Source organism: Nycticebus coucang, chromosome 9 (genome assembly GCF_027406575.1).
Source record: "Nycticebus coucang isolate mNycCou1 chromosome 9, mNycCou1.pri, whole genome shotgun sequence".
NCBI lineage: Eukaryota > Metazoa > Chordata > Mammalia > Primates > Lorisidae > Nycticebus > Nycticebus coucang.
Window position 1 is genome coordinate 37390654 of NC_069788.1, and position 17115 is coordinate 37407768.

General features: G+C 50.4%; 2 protein-coding genes across 4 annotated transcripts in view; one reads left to right on the top strand and one right to left on the bottom strand.

The window, feature by feature from the left end:
• Positions 1 to 919: 919 nt before the first annotated feature.
• On the bottom strand, positions 920 to 16964 carry GUCA1ANB (GUCA1A neighbor). 3 transcript variants are annotated; one of them, XM_053601996.1, is made up of 3 exons: positions 16770 to 16890; positions 6739 to 6913; positions 920 to 1423 (listed from the first exon to the last, which is right to left on the bottom strand). In XM_053601996.1, exons 2-3 carry the CDS (start codon positions 6745 to 6747, stop codon positions 1094 to 1096), a joined length of 339 nt encoding a protein of 112 aa, XP_053457971.1. In that variant the 5' UTR covers positions 6748 to 6913; positions 16770 to 16890; the 3' UTR covers positions 920 to 1093. The 3 variants fall into 3 exon arrangements, with proteins under 3 accessions (XP_053457971.1, XP_053457970.1, XP_053457972.1); XM_053601995.1 differs by lacking the exon at positions 6739 to 6913 and having other exon boundaries at positions 16770 to 16964; XM_053601997.1 differs by lacking the exons at positions 6739 to 6913; positions 16770 to 16890 and adding an exon at positions 5712 to 5746.
• Positions 16963 to 17115, top strand: part of C9H6orf132 (chromosome 9 C6orf132 homolog) — a 38418-nt gene continuing 38265 nt past the window's right edge. Inside the window, exon 1 of the mRNA XM_053601960.1 lies at positions 16963 to 17107. Coding sequence (XP_053457935.1) covers positions 16963 to 17107 — 145 coding nt within the window. The remainder of the gene's footprint in view (positions 17108 to 17115) is intronic.

A 17115-nucleotide genomic window follows, 5' to 3' on the forward strand; every position in this document is an offset into this window, starting at 1 on the left:
GACCTGAAAGCAAGCCTGTGAGGAACAAACAGGAAAACCGGGTTCTATGCTCACCTATCTTCCTTTCTCTCCACCTACCATTTCTTTTCAGAGAAAGGCACCAGGACAGCCTGGCCAGTGTCACTGGCTGCTTATCTGGGTCCCTAGACATCCTGTGCCTCCTTCTTATACCAGCTCCAAGCATATGTGCATAAAAAGTATGCCCCCGGTGAATGTGCCACCAGCCGGATTCACCAGCAGTGTGCTGGTGATTAATAGCTGGCCCTCTGGAAAAGAGAAGCTCCAATTTTTTAGACATTTGCTGATTTCCATGGTGTAAATTCTCCCACAGCTGATTTCAAGTTACCCATAGGAAGTCACTGAGTATGGAGTTGGGAAGCCATTGGCACAGTCATCTTTTCACAGGCCAGTATGTGCTGGGGCCAGTACACCCCTGGAGTCACCCCTGAGTGGCAGTGACCAGAGACTCACTCAAGCCACTGCTCTGAGTCCAGAGCCCTCTGCCTCCCTCCTTCTCTTCCATGACCCATGACCCATGAGCCTAACTAGCCTCAGAGTCAGCTCTTCTGGATCAAAGGAGAATCAATCCCCCACCAACAATCTACAAATCAGGAGGCTGGGAGGGGACTTCCTAACTATTGTGTCCACTCCCGGCATTTCTTCCCCGTTCACAAGAGAGCAGGGGCTAAGGTCGCCTGATGGATCTCTTTCTTATCTTTGGAGGGGCTGTGGCCAGCGTGGGCTTTGCTCCTGAGGCTCCTGAGGCTCCTCCAAAGGACTCAGGCTCTGGAGGGGGGTTGGGGTTACTCTTGGGATGAGGGAACTGAGAGTCTTCAGGCACGTCTGGATATAACCACACTGGGCCTCAGTCTACTCACCCCCAGCCAACTACTCAGATGCCAGAGAAGGAAAGGACAAACTTTAATTGTAACTAAGAAGAGAGACCTCCCTTTGCCATTGTCTACAGGGGCCGTGGCACAGCTCTCCTAGCCTGGGTACAGGTCATTCCTCCTGCTGTGAGCAGCTCTCCCCTCTGGGACCCACAGTCACAGCAGCCAAGATGCAGGGTGAGGGGATTCTGGCTGGCATTGGCCTAGGAGCGCCACAAGACCAGGTTGGCAGGAGGCACGTCAAAGCGCTTGCGGGTATGGTCGGTGTCCCGGCGGTACAGGTAGCCACAGGTGGGCTTCTGCAAGGTATAGAAGGGGTTCAGGGAGTTGGAATACTGGGAGGTATAGAAATTGAAGGTGAGTTTGTCTGGGTTCTTCCCCGTAGGGTCCAGCACGACAGGCACATAGGCTGCCGCTAGAGACTGCTCATGGTCCTGCTTCCACATCCAGGACAGGGGCGGGCGTGGAGGCTTCACTTTTTTGCATGATGGTATCTTTGGCCCATGGCTGGGTACAAAGGATTTATGTGAGTCCTGAGAGGAGGGAAAAAAGATTAGAGCATTAGACACTGGACTTCAACTGCATTGGCCAGGGGCAGAAGAGAGAAGGGACCACTTCTCAGAAGACCCCATGGAGTCAGGGACCTTCAGAGAAGGGGAGCACCTTCAAGGTCCCCTGAGCTGGCCCTTACCACTGCAGACCTCTGCCAGCTCGCAGAGGCTGGAACCTGGATGTTGTCTTCAATCCCTCCCTCCCCCTTCCCACACCCAATCTGCCCATCTGTATCCTCATCTCCCTTTCCTCCCCCACACTGAGCCAGGCCTTCATGCTCCCTCTCCTGCAGGGCCAGCCTAGCTTCCCAGCAAGCCTCCCCGCCCCCAGCCTCCTGCCCCGTCACCCACGCAGGGTTTGGCTCTCCTCCTCAAGGCATCTTTTGCTCTCTACTGCCTAGAAAATAAAGTCCAAAGCCCCTGGCCTGGGATGCAAGGCCTTTAAGGATGTGGCTTCAACTCCCCACTTTCGCCGTCGCTCTGCCCACTCTGTGCTCCAGCCATTCTGCTTGATCTCTTGTTCCTTGGTCACACCTTCCACTTCCAGGGTCCATGCCTTGGCTCAGGCTGTTTGCGGGCCCGGCGTGCCTTTCCTCCTATTCACTAGGGACATCTGCCTTTCTCAGTAGACTGTGAACTCCTTACGGGCAGTGGCCTCATACCCTTCCTTACCCTTGACATAACGGTCTCCAAAATCCTATTTCCTCTTTTATCCCAGAACAAGGCATTTAGAGAGTGCTCAATAAGTGCTGGTTCAATTGAACTGAATTCTAGCAAGGGGTAGCCTGCCTTCCAAGCAACCAGCACATTCTATTTTAGAACATTTCTCATTGTTAGCAAGGGCAGCTCTACATGCCAATGCCTACCACCCTAACCACCACTCCTGGCTGATCACGCATTAAGGTCTGTCCCCTCTCTAGATGTCCCCCATTGTCACATTTATCTCATTGTACTGACATGTATTTATACCTCTGTCACTATCTCTCTTGAGTGGTCTGTGACCAAACTGTCTCATTCACCTTCAGACCCCTACACCATCTCCCAGGTACTGGCTGTACCAGGGAACAGCCTGAGCAAAGGCATGACCTTCCTAGCCACGACAGTACCACCCAAAGGATGAAGTGCCTGTAGGTGACCATCTACCTTGCGCATGTGTTGGGCTGGCTCTATTCTGCTCCCCTTCAAACAGCTTCAAATGTCAGGGGAACCCATTTCCTCCTGGCCTGGCCACTGTGGGAGAAGCCCTCACTACAGAGCTGGTGAAGTTGAGCCTCTGCCTCCTTATAAATGAAGTCCCAGGGGCTCACGTCACAATGTGGCTCTTTTGCAGTTCATTCTCAAACTCCTTGCCCAGGGCTCTCCTCCAGGGCAGTGTTTGCTCCTGGTTCCTACCCAGGTATTTATGTGCCCTCGGTCTTGCATTTCAAAATTCTCCCTGCTCTTGACATTTCCTCCAGAAACCTCTGAAGCCTCCTGCAGCCCCTGCTCCACCTCGTCCTCTCCTGTGCCTTCCGGGCTCCTATTAGGATGTGGTCCCTTGCCAGTAGGGACAATCACTCTAACTGAGTCAAGCACACTAGTATTAAGGAAGTGGTCACTCTGAGAATTGTACAAGTACACCGGGACCACCCCCTTCAGTTTTCTCACCCCAGCCCTGTCAGGGTCTTTTGCATAAGTGCCAATAGGCTGTTAAGTGGCTCCCAGCAGTCAGGACAGTGTCCTACTCATCCCTGTGTCCCCAGTGCTGGCACACAACCATGCTAGACAGAGGTGAGGAAGCATTCTGCCGCCTTCCCAGATGCTCCCAGGCTCTGCAGATTACAGCAGGGAACTGTGGCGGTGCTAATCAAAGATTGTTTCCCACCATTTGTGAGCCGGGTACCAAACCCTTTAAGTGGATTGTCTCTTCTGATCTTCACATTAACCCTTTGAGGAAGGTGCTTTTATTATTAGCCCCATTTATAAGCAAAAATAACTGATGTAAAGAGCTTAGTCACATGTTGAGGGTCATGAGGCTGGTAAGGAGCAAGACTGAGCTTTGAACCCAGGTCTGTCCACATCCTGTGCTCTATGACGTGTCTCGTGCCCCTTCCACAGAGCCTGTTCATCTTCAGGGTGTTTCTGCCTTCATTCTGTCAACCTGCTGAGCTCCCCCTGGGAGTGCTGGTGGCAGGTGATTCGGGGAGGCTGCCCTCCACAGCTCCCGGGTCTCACTGCGGGGCGAGGTAGCCAGATTCCCCAGCTAAGCAAGAATGCTGCAGGGTTTTGATTACTGAATTTTGGTTCCGGGTTCTTGAACCCTACATAAATGAGACAACAGACTGGGAAATGTGAGGTTTACTTTATGAATTACTAGCTCTTAGCAGAGCTGAGCATAGGACTTACGTTGCTTCATTCATTCATTCATTTACAGCCTGAGCACCTCTTGTGTGCTAGGCTCTAGGTGTCAGGGTGACAAGGACACCACAAGCATAAATGCGAGAGAGTCTCTGTGGGGCGAGGCTGCTCAGCCTCAGAGTCGCCAGCTCTGGGTGTTTATTATAGGGGTCGTCCTGTGTCTCGTGGGTTTGCAGCACTGGCTTCCACCCACAAGATGCCAGTAACACCCCTCCCAGTTATGACAACCAAAAATGTCTCCAGGCATTGCCACATGTCCCTGAGGATAGAAAAAATCACTGCCATCAGAGTCCATGGCAATCTCTTTATCCTCATTGTTGGGGCTGACAGCCTGGCCCACAGAAGTTGGCTTAGGTTTACATTACAGGTGATTTTAAGTATCTGGGGTCTGATACCATAGAAGGGCTCATCTTGTGGCCCTGAAGATGAGGGAACTACATCAGCCCCAGCCCCCACCCACCCCTGTTCCCCTGCCACCCCTTGGTCTCAGGGCTATATCAGCCCCTTGGCCACCTGGACCCTTCACCTTGGGCCTAGGGGGCTAGTACCAGGGGTGACAGAGAGAAGTGCTTTCAGAATGTCTGGGGAAGTGACCAGAGGTCCTACAGACAGAGCGTGATGCTCTTTGCTAATAGGATTGAGCCTCAACCAAGTGCCAGTCACCAGTACTCAGCTCTGCAAAAGCTCCTAAGAGCCATCTCAGATGCTAACCCCCACTTTTCAGATAAGCAAACTGAGCCTCAGACATCTGAGCATTTGTCTGAGTTCTCACAGTTTGTAAGACGGTGTTTAAGTACCCTGCAGAAGTCCCACAACAAGTTAGTGCAGGAACCAGGATTCAAGCTCCTCCCTCCCTCTTTGTCCAAGCTCCGGCCTTGACTCAGGCCCACCTGCCCTGGGTCTGCCTACTGCCTATGCCCAAGATGCTGCTGCTGTTGCGACAGACAGGGGCCTGGGTGGAGGTCCGGGGGCCCCCAGCACATCCAGGATGAAGCCCTCACGGAAACTGGGGTAGAGGCACAGGCCGGAGGAGGAGAGGAAGGAGGAAAAGAAAAAGAGGAGGAGGAAGAGGGAGCCCGGGCAGCAGTAGCCTTGCCCTGCCCTTCCTGGGGGCCAACCCAGGCTCCCGGTGACTAAGCTCAGAGGGCTGAGAACACTGAATGCCCTCCCCAGACCCAGCACAGCTAGCTCTGCAGGGAGGGGCCTGACTACATACTTTCCAGGTTAACATCTGGTTTCATTTAACCATCTCCTGCCCTCTCTCATCTTCCCTGTTAAGTGGACTCTGTGTGTGTGTGTGTGCACACACTCATATGTCAGTGTGACTTTAAATCAGTGATTCTCAACTGGGAGTGGTGGGGGGGTGATTTTCCTCCCCAGAGGACATTTGGCAATGTTTAGAGACATTTTTGGTTGTCACACACTGTAGGGAAGTTGCTACTGGCATCCAGAAGTGAGTAGAGGCTGGGGACCCTGCTAAACATCCCTCAGTACACAGGACAGTCCCCACAGCACAAAAGTATCAGAACAGGGTCACAAGTACCGAAGTTGAGAAACCTTGGTTTAGAAGTTTGAGGGAGATGCCCCCATGTCCCCTATCTGGTTCCCTCACTTATGACTCCACTCCCCAGGAGCAAAGAAGCTTACAGGGCAAGTAGAGGGTCTTGGCAGCTCCTCCCCTTCCTTCAGAATCCCTCATTTGGGTTTTAGGCTAAAGCCCAAAGCAGGAATCTGGATAGAAGCCTCCCTCCACAAATCCATCCTCACAGGCGGACCCCAACACATTAGTATGTGTTTCTCCCTTATGTCAGAGATTAGAATGGGGACGAGGGTGGCTCAAGAGTGAGGTTTTTCGAGCAGGGCAAGATCTCACCTGTGACATTACTATAGGTCTTCTAGGAAGGTGCACTGTCCTCTCAAATTCTCCAGGCCCACAGGCATATGGCCTAGCACAACCCGTGCCTGAAATTCCACCGTTGTGCCCGCCACTCTTTGGTGGAAGGACTTGTGCCCTGATGAAATGCAAATAGCACAGGGGTGAGGCAGCTGGTGAGCCTCCCAGGGCACCTGGCACTGTGGAATGAGCCTGGCCTTTGAGTTTGAAGGTCTGAACTCAAGGCCTGACCCTGTCCTTACAGGTCAGGCGACCTTGGGCAAAGTTGTTGAACCTCTTTTGAGCTTCGGTTGCCTCATCTGATAAATGGGAATAATGAGGCCGTCTACCTTACCAGCTTGTTGTGGGGCTGCTTCAGGCGCTTGGAGCCACGAAGTCACAATGCCAACAGGTATCGTGCTCAGCCTCACCCAGAAATTCCTCCAAGGTCCTGCACACACTTACCTTAATCTTTAGGAGAGCACTTTGCCTGTGGGGGGCTCTGAAGGGAGTGGGTGAGGGGGCAAGGAACCTGGCACCAGGAGCCCCACTTACTAGCTGCCTAGTCTTTGGGTAAAGTATAACACTGTACCTCAGTTTATATAAATTGGGAGTAACAACAGGATCTATTTCATAGGGTTACTGTGAGGACTCAGGGGGCGATTCCCTACAATGGCCTAGACCTCTTAAGCACTTGTTAAGCTTTAGCCATTATTACAACTTATCACAAGTGTGCTGGGAGATGGGGTTGTGCAAACTGAACAGTCCAGGAGACATTCTGGAGAAGTGAAGGGGCAAAGGAACCAGAAGAGTTGGGGGGTCCCCCTCCCTCCCTCCTTCCCTCTCTGCCAGGGAGACAGCAGACGTCCCTAGTGGGGACTAAGACACAGGTAGTAGCACCAAAGCCTTCTGTGAGAGCACCCAGCTCCCACCCACACAGCGGGCCTGGCTGGAGCCTTCAGACCCCTTCCTGACAAGCTTCTTGTGATTCAGGCTGCCCCGCTTCAGCCCTGTGATGCCATCTCACCTTGCACATCTTTGACCAGGGCGTTTCTTGATGTGAGATGGAACTTCTGGTGGTCAGGGGCTCCAGGGTCACTCAGAGTCTCTTGGGAAGATACTTGGAGTGCCAAGGTGAGTAGAACTTTTATGAGGCCAGGGGCATTGTGACACCTCTTTACAACACAATCCTTTCTGTCTTCCTAAGGAGACAGGAGGTCAGGACTCAGGGCTTCTATTCAGGCCTGGAGGGTCATCCTATAATCTTGGAATTGACCCACTCTTCTTTTCCCTTTTCCCACAAACCCCTAGAACCTACAAACTACAGGCAGTGGGGTGAGTGAAGAGAGATCATCCTGGTTATTTGGGTAGTTCCAGAGTCCTAACGTCAACCCCCAGCATGCCATAAGAAATCACTGGCGGGAAAGACATGTTTCCTGCCATCTCTCCATTCTCTCTATGTGCTTCCAAATTATAGAGAAGGGTAGACAGGTGTGTGCACACACAGAATGGGAGAGTGGCACATGCCCTGCTCTCTCCCCTCTGAGCCTTTGCATATGCTGTTCCTTCTCCCTGACTGCTTTGAACAGAGGCTTAGGAGAAGAAAGGTTGGATGGCCAGATGATAGATGGCTGGATGGGGGTAGACCTGAGTAAGTAGACCGATGGATGGCCTGTCAGTAAATGGATGGAGGATATATGGCTGTGGTATAGAGGACAGGATTGCAGGGCCAGGAGTTAGACTGCCTAAGCTTGATTCCTGGTTCCACTCTTTTACTCATGTAATTCTGGGCAAATTAACTGACCTCTCCATGCTTCTATTTCCTCATATGTAAAATGGGTAATCTAAAAATCCCTACCTACTAGGGTTGGGCTAAGCCCTTAGGATAGAGCCTGGCACGGAATAAGCACTCAAGAAATATTAGCTATTATTATGTGTGGGTAGGTAATTGGATTGATGGGTGAGTGACTGAATGGATGGCCCTGTCCCATCCTCAAAAGTCAGCCTCCCCACTTCCCTAGGGTCCTGTCTCTCCAACACTACACTTGGCAGTCACCTCCCAGGACAATGTCAAAAGTTCCACATGTAGGAGTGACATGGGCTTCTCTCTGGGGTCAGAGAAAGAAGTTGAGGGGAAGACTGGGGAAGGGTGAAAGAGCAGGCCAGTGCCTTCCTGCCTTCTGTCACACTGGCTAGGGCTGGAGCTGATTCATTTGTTTCTTTCCTGGCCCTGAGTCAGCACTGACTGCTGCTCTGGTAACAAGGTGGACTTGGGGGCCTACAGGCACACTGGAAGTTGTATGTTGATGACTTGTGCACTGTGCCTAGATCTCACGCCTTGATAGTAATGACCCCTAATTTCCAAAGGAGCTGGGAGAGACCAAGAGGGAAGAAGAAAGAGCAGCCACAACAAATCAGGGTTTGCCCTACCAGAGTCTCTCATCAGGGGTCTCCATGCACTCTGGAGAGATCAGCTCTTGCTTGGAAGGAAGGGAAGGTGGAAACACAACCTGGACAGAGTGACCGGCATCTCTGCCTCTGGGGAAAGTGGCCTGGCTCCCAGCCCTGAGCCTGAAGGAGCTATTGGAAGGGAGCTGGCAGGATTTGGGAGAGCAGGGAGCCAGGACTTAGCACCCATAAGACTGGGCTTCAGTGTACCTGTGTATATCAGCCCTTACCTGCTAGGGTCCTTCCACCTTAGACATGCTGGGGGAACTGAGTCATCCCGGGGCCCTCAGGCAGGGATCCCTGGCCAGCAGCATCCTCAACCCAGGCTGTCACCCTCACTGTGGGAGCCTCAAGAGGGGCAGTGGCTGGGGACATCTCCCTTAGGAAGTTCTAGCCACACAAGCCTTATTTGCATTATTTCATTTGTAAATTGCATTCTGCTGGATTCAAATCTCAGCTCTGCTGCTTCTCAGCTGCTTCACTTAAATTACTTAATTACTTTGAAGGCCTTTGAAGTAAGGACTGTATGAGTATAGAGCAGTGCCTGCTATATATAGGTGCTACCAGTTATCATTTTGGAACTCAGACCAAAATGATTCAATCCTGCCTCCTGGAAGCACCCCCTTTCTCTGACTTCCCCACCACACTCCAGGCATGACATCACTTCATTCATCATCAAAGCCCCAAGCTGATAAGGGCTGTGGTCCATACCCCACAGTGCTTAGTGGGTGTTTGGGAAGAATAAGAGGAGCCAGGCAGAGTCATGACAGACCTGGAGCACAGCAAGATCCACTGGCCACCCCACACCTTGCCACACACACAGCCTTCTCCACTCCGGCCCTCTCTGTTCTTGAGGCTCATGGTTTTAAGTGACCTCCTATTGCCTTGCTCTAAGTAGGCATGGCTATTTGGGCATGCTCTGCTTTGTGACAAATTTCTTAACCTCTCTGATCCTCACATTTTTCCTTTAATAGACCTCAAGTATGGAGAGTTGATGGTGGCACCGTAGCTCAGTGAGTAGGGCACTGGCTACATACACTGAGGCTGTCGGGTTTGAACCCGGCCAGGGCCTGCTGAACAACAATGACAACTGCAACCAAAAAATAGCCAGGCGTTGTGTCAGGCACCTGTAGTCCCAGCTGCTTGGGAGGCTGAGGCAAGAGAATTGCTTTAAGCCCAAGAGTTTGAGGTTGCTGTGATCTGTGATGCCACAGCACTCTACTGAGGGTGACATAGTGAGATTGCCTCAAAAAAAGTACGGAGAGCTGAGTTATTTGTATTCTTTGCTTTGTGTTGTGTTATCACTGGTCCACCAAGGCGTCTTCTATTAATTTCCTCCCTTTTCTCTGTCCTCCAACCACATTCCCCACCCATCCCAGCCGGAGGCAACCATTTGAATGTACTTAATGAGTATCTCTTTGTTTATATGTGTTATTGCATATATTGTTGTTTCATATCAGGTAGTTTTCAATGACACAAGTGGTATGCATGTTTTAGATCTCATTCTGTTTACTTTTATCACTCCTGTGTTTAACATCCAACTGTGTTGCTATATGAGCATCTAGTTCCTTGCTTACTTCCAAGTTCTGCACAGCCCTACATGGAGTATTTCCCAGAGATGGACCCCCAGGTGCCACCAACTCCCTATCCCCCACCACTGCAATGACATCATACCCATGTGCCCTTATGGACCTAGGTGAAGGAGTCTTTGGGGTCTATTTCTGTTTTTTTTTGTTTTTTTCAGTTTTTGGCCAGGGCCGGGTTTGAACCCGCCACCTCCAGTATTTGGGGCCAGCGCCCTACTCCTTGAGCCACAGGTGCCGCCCTGGGGCTATTTCTAAAAGTATAACAGATTGGTCACAAAGTACAAGTAAACATCATTCGAAGTCTTCTTTTCTCCGTCCACAGAATGGGTGTGTTGCCCCCTCACTTGAGGGGCTGATGTGACTGAAGGGGGCTAATGCACAGAGCCCACTTGGCCCTGTGACTGACACAGAAGAGATGCCTGTGGCTGGGAGGTGTAGCTGCTGCTCCTCCCAGGTCCCAGAAAGAGGAGGAGATCAGCTGTCTCTCAGGTAAATTGAAGACTCACATCTTAAACTAGGACATCAAGTCCTGGGTTAACCTCCAAGTTCAAGGTTTGGTCTCCAGAAAATGTGAGAAATTGGGCAGCGCCTGTGGCTTAAGGAGTAGGGCGTCAGCCCCATAAACCTGCAGGTGGGTTCAAACCCGGCCCCAGCCAAAGACTGCAAAAAAAAAAAGGAAAATGTGAGAAATGTCTGGGGCTGTGTGATTCCCTGAGGGTAAAAACTGGTTCTGAGGGGTAGGGCCTCCCACAGCCTGTGCCCAGCAAAGGCTTATGACATTCCCCTGAGATGTTTCTCCAATTTCCCATCTCTCTTAACTCGGAGCTAGAGGTGGCCTCCTCACCCAGGAGGTAAAAGACAGCCTTGTTTGCTATTCTGCCTCTGCCCTGTCAGCCAACAAGCATTTTAACCATATGTGAAACCACACTTGAATACTGCACCCCACCATCCCATTTTACAGATGGTGAAACTGAGGCTTTGGAAGGCTCATGGTCTGATAGGAGGTTGGTGGCAGAGGTGGCGCCAGATTCCACATCTCCAGGTCCTCCTCATCCCTTGCTCTAGCACTCTTTGAAAAAAGAAAATGCATTCCGTGTAAAATTATACTCCTTTTGTGTGTTGAGTTCTTAAGTTAAAACTAATGATATACCAACAGAGCACATTCTGAAAAGTTAAAAAACCTGGATGTGTAATCCTGACATTCTGGCTGAATCATCTTCATGGTTCTGTTCCCTTCCAATCCCTGGCCATTTACAGATACGAGTATTTATGCTTACAATCGATATAGAATTCTGGGTCTCACTTTTTGTACTTAATCCATTTTTTTACACATGCACACACACACATTTTTTCAGGCTTTGCATGTGTTTTACAACAGGATGTTTTTACCTGTCCTGCAGAGTGACCTTGTAGATACCTGCCCCACCCTGTCTCCTGGGTCCTGCTGGAATTTTCCTTCTTGAGGTTCTTTGTTGAATTGACACTGTTCTCTTGTACCTGTCATGGCATCTGTTCTGTCTTTCCTGTTCTCTGTTTAGCATTTCTATGCCCAAAGGTAGGTAGAGAATGGGGGGAGGGATCACACAGGGACTGAGCTTGCGGACCCTGAGCCAGACCCTTCACTGGGTACCTTAACCCACTTTCACATTGAGTCTCATAACAACCCGTTTTACAGATGAGCAAACTGAGGCTCAGTGATTTGGTAACTCTGCCAAGGTTCTCACGCCTTTGAGAAGCAGCAGAGCTAGGATTCAGACCTAGTTTGCAGCCAAGGATCTTTTCCACAATGTCATGATTCAATTGAAGAGCCCATGGGTAAAAAAGAAAATTAGCCCGGTACCCCTTGAACACACCACTCTCCAAACAGGTGCACCCTCAGGTACCAGGTAAGTGAGTGCCTCCGAGCCCCTTCTCAGAATGTGTAAGAGTACACACTGTCCAGACTCCTCTCAGCCCTGATCCCATCTCCTGGAACCCAGCCAGCCAGCTGAGGAAAGCCCAGGTAGGTGAGATTGAAGCCCACCCTCGCCTGTAGACCTAAAGAAACAATTTCAGACCAGATGCAGTGGCTCACACCTGTAATCTCAGCACTGTAGGAGGACGAGGTGGGAAGATCACTTGAGGCCAGGGGTTCCAGATGAGCCTATGCAACATAGCAAGCCTTTGCCTCTACAAAAAATATATACCTGGGCAAGGTGGCACACACCTGTAATCCAAGCTACTTGGGAAGGCAAGGTGGGAGGATCACTTGAGCCCAAGACTTTGAGGTTGCAGTGAGCTATAGTGATGCCACTGCTCTCTAGGCTAGGTGATAGCAAGACTCTGTCTCTAAAAACAAAAAAAGAAAAGAAGCTGGTCTGGGATCAACTGTCTCCAGCCTGGGAACAAAAGACTAGACCAGATGGCTCCCGTACCACTTGGGAGTTAGGAGGCACTTCTGGTTCTAGTCTCTGGAGAGCTAGCTGCAGAGACCCCAGGTGGGAGGAAGGTGACCCCCAGGCTGTCTCAGTCTATCCTTCCCTCACTCTGAGACCATGCTCCCAGCCTGAAGCACTCGACTTTGTTGGAGGAAAGCCTACAAATCTGACAATGTCTTAGGTGCTGTAACTTCTAGGACCCAATCCTACCCCACATTCCAGAAGTGTCCAGTAAAGTCAGCTCTCAGGTGTTTACTGAGTAATTGTCAAGCAGAATTTAATTATAGGATTGGGCTTTTGTGTATTTTGAGGGGAGCCTGTTATTTGGCTGTTTATTTTATTGGAGGAGCAGGTGGGAGGTGTTGTTATTAGATGACTGAGGGGTGCAAGGCTATAGTATGGGGTGCTGAGCTGGACAGGAATGAGGCCCAGAATGCCTCAGGGAGCTTGGCCTCAAAAACTGCCAGGCTGACAGGACGAAACTGCCGGGCTGGGGAGACTGCTCACCGCTGACCCCAGGCCTGCTAGAGACTCGTTCCAGCCCCCTGTAAGCAAGTCCGGCAGAGCACACTGTTATTCTCATGCTATAGCAGGGGTCCTCAAACTGCGGCCCACGGGCCACATGAGGCCGTGTGATTGTATTTGTTCCCGTTTTGTTCTTTTACGTCAAAATAAGATATGTGCAGTGTGCATAGGAATTTGTTCATAGTTTTTTTTTTTTAAACTATACTCTGGCCCTCCAATGGTCTGAGGGACGGTGAATTGGCGCCCTGTTTAAAAGTTTGAGGACCCCCTGCATAGATAAAGGAACTCAGGGGTATTTCCCCCCATGTGCCAACTGTTACCAAGCCCTTCCTTTCTTCCTAAGAAATGTCTCACAAACTCACAATTTTGTTCTGTTTCCACCACCGGCACAAAAGTCTTGGCCCCCATTCCCTCCTGCTTGTATCAATTTACCAATCGACTAATCAATTAACCAATCAATTATGCAGCTTCTTTTAGCCTGTCAGCCTACACTCTCTCCTTCCCATCCTTCCTTCATCTAGCTGTTAGACAAACTTCCTTCAAACACAGCTGTTCCTGGTCACCCTTGCCTGCTTGAGATCCCACAGAGCCTCCTGTTAGCCATGGACTCTAGACTAGGATCCCAGAAATATTACCTGGATCCTCTGGGACCCTGTTAAAATGCAGATTCTTTTCTGGGTAATCCACCTATTTACTGAAACTCACAATGACCTTAAGTTAACAGCCCATTTTACAAATGAACAAACCGAGATTCAGAGAGGTAGCCCAAGGTTTGAAATGGGGCCCAAGATCCTACATGTCTAATAAGATCCCAGGTGATGTTGTTGGTTCATTGAGTACACAAAGTAGCAAGATTCTTCTAGACCAAACTTTCCTGCCTGGTTATATTTTCTTTTATTTTTAAACAGGAAATACATTTACATGGTTTGAACATTTTAAAAGGGCTTTACTAAAAAGTCTCCCCCCACCCCAGCATTTGCACAGTTCCCCCCACCTCTATCCCAGTAATGAATTTTATTATTTTTTAAAAATGTCTTTCCAAAGTTTCTCTGTGCCAGAGCAAGCAAATAAGACCATACTTACCTTGCCTTTCCTGTCCTTCACAAGTGGTAGTATACTACACATACCGTTTGGTTAACAGTTTATCAGTTTATCTTAGAGGTAACTGGACCCAGCTGGCTGACTCATTTGTTTTCAGAGTTGTATTATTATTTCATTGAATGGATGTGCCATAATTTATTTAACCAGTCACCTCTGGGTGACATTTGGTTGTTTCTGATTTTTCCAGCTGGCCTTTTTAAGCCCTTCACACCCTACCCAACCTTGCTGCTCCCAGCTCTGTCCTCCTGAGCCCCTGCAAAGGCCTCCTACCTGCTCTCCCCAGACCCTGCAGTCCCCCATGACTGCTTCACTGAACCTCCACTTCACGGTCACTCCCCTACTCCTCATGTGCCTCCCCACTGATCATCTCCCCATGGTTACTGCCTATCTTGTCAAACACACTACAGCAACTTGGACTCTTTAATTTCTCTGGCTCCTCCACCACCCAGCTCTAGGCACACAGTGGTTCTCAAGAATATGTTATACAGGCCGGGAACAGTGGCTCACACCTGTAATCCTAGCACTCTGGGAGGCCGAGGTGGATGAATTGCTTGAGCTCAGAAGTGCAAGACCAGCCTGTGCAAGAGCAAGAGCAAGACACTATCGCTACTAAAAATAGAAAAAAATAGTCAGGTACTGTGGGAGGTTCCTGTATCCCAGCTACTTGGGAGGCTGAGGCAAGAAAATTGCTTGAGCCCAAGAGTTTGAGGTTGCTGTGAGCTGTGATGATACCATGACATTCTACCCAGGGCTACAGAGTGAGACTGTCTCAAAAAAAGAGTATTAGTTATATAGAAGAAGTTATAAAGAGAGCTATTTGATGGTGACTCTGGGAGTAAGAGCCCAGGAGCTACCAGGGTGTAAGGAATCTCATGCCTCAGAGATCACCAAGAAAGAAGCTCCTTCTTTTGCCTGAGTATCTGGAATACTTGGGTGGTTGTACTGTTGTCCAGGGTGTAATAGGGCATCTGGAGTTCCCTTGTGCCCTTTTGGTGTGGACAATGGTAAGAACCTCCATGTGGTGTCAGGAGGGCAGAGCAGTGGATAGCATGGGTATGTGTGCAGGTCCTAGAATGTGCTCCTCTTTTCTCCATTAATATCCTTGGGCTAGCTCAAGCTTCAATCCTTTCAAGAAGCCTTCCTGGACAGCTCTAGCCTCTGGGAGCTGCTGTGTGTACCAGCAATAGCAGTCACTGTTTGGAAAAGTCAGTTGTCCAAACCCTTCTACCACCTATAGTCACATAAACCTCTCTTCCTCATGAGCCATCCCATGATCCTCTGTTTTAGAAGACTAATAATTTTCTTGTACCCCATGTCCCCTAACTGTGAGGTCCTGTACCAGTATTCTTTGCAAGAACGGGAATTGTTTCCAGGAATGCCACCATAGTGAGTGGGGTGGGGCAGAAGTCTGACCTAAAACATTTGGGGAACACAGGTGGTTTTAAAAATGTCACTATCCCCCTCCCCAAATCACTTCCTCAGTCTTTCCTAACCTGGCACCTGGAAATTGATGGCCTCATAGCCAAAAGCTATGAAGGCCTGGCTCATGTCCCTTGAAGCTAAAGCAAGTAAAGGAGACTTTTCAGTAATGTCTCTGTCATGAAAAACGAACAATAGCAGGGGACAATTAACTTAAGAAATTAAAGCCATCCTGAGTAAAGGACTCAACTACAACTTGCACTTTACCTTAGAAATGAAAACACTGCAACTTAAACATTTATACCCTCATACCAATCTGAAATAAAAAAAGAAGGAGAAATTAAAGCTGTGGAACGGGCAAAGGCAATGTGTGAATCTTGACTGTGGATTGGAAAAGAAATAAAATCCTAAAATGACGTTTGGGGGATAAATGGGAAATTTTTAACAGGAAGTGTATGTGAGATGATAGTGTATGAATGTTAAATTTCTTGAGTGTGATAAATGTATCGTGGTCCCACAGGTGAATGTTCTTATTCTTGGATAATGGATGCTGAAGTACTGGGGGGGGGGGGCAAAGGGAAGGGCAGTGATAACTCACAACTTCCAACCTTCAGCAAAATGAAAATGAAATGGAGGAGGAGAAAAGGAGAAAGCAAACTTGCCATGTTAACAATTGGTGGATATGGGAGAAGGGGTACAGGGTCCACATGCTGCTCATTCTTTAAAGTTCTCTGTAGGTTTGGAATTTTTTTTTTTTCTGAAAAAAGTCAAAGGATGAAAATGTGGCAGTGACCCTGTCCCAGGAAGGTCAGAGAAAACACGGCCTCATCACCCTCACCCAGCGCCCTCCATGCTGCCCAGAAAACATCAAACTCCAGCCCTTGGCTTTAAACTCCCCTCTCAGCACCCTTCACGCGGGCTCTCCTAGGCTCATCTGATGGGACCTTCCCCTGTGGGAAGCCACCCCTGGTGCCTTAAAGGACCACTGCTGGCCTCCCTGGAGAGTGAGTGAACTGAGAGTGAACTGAGCCCTAAGTGGGATTGATCTACTCTGGATGCTCAAAAGTTATATTCACTTAACTACACAAAATGTCCTCCCATATTCTCTTCCGAGCCCTGTTTACGAAGCTATTTCCCTCCCTCGTCATCAGATTAGTGGAGTTTGTTATTTTATTGCTTTTCCTAGCTTACTCTTTACTAAAGGGCATTTCCTTGTATTCACCGAAGCCTCATGCCCCACTGTTTGAGGTCTATAGGATGCTTGGACCGTAGGCTTTGGCCAGCCGTGTCCCTCGTGCTGGACACAAGGGCTGTCTCCAAAGCGCCCGCGCGACCTAGTCAAGAACGTGCCGCCCAGGGGTGGAGGAGGCGGGCCAGGGGAGAGGCTGGGGGAGGCGGGTGGCTCGTCTCCCAGGCAGGGCGTGGGCCGCGGGAGGTCCCCAGCCCACCGGGCCGTGCCAACAATGGCCTGTTGTGGAAGGAGGCGGGAAGGAATGCGGCCGGGGGAGTCGGGCGGCGGGGCCGCGGCGGGGCGGGGCCGGGTCTCGGCGGCGGCCTCTTACCTGCCCAGGTAGTTCGCATTTCGCGGCGAGCGGCGGCGCCCGCAGCACCTGTCGCCCGGCGCGCGGGCAGGGAGGACGGCGGGGGACATGGCCTGGTAGAGTCCCCTGGGGAGACCGTGCGGAGTTCAGTCCGGGGCAGGGCAGGGCGAGGGAGGGACGGTCCGTCCCCGGCGCCCGCGCGGCCTGCGGCAGCATGAAGAAGAACCAGACGGTGCAGGGCACCTTCAGCAAACTCTTCGGGAAGAAGCACGCGGGTCCCCCCAGCACCTCCCTCTACGCCACCAACCCGCCCTGGATTTTCACCCAAGAGGCCCCCGAGGAGGGGAGCAGGGATTTCGGTAAGTTC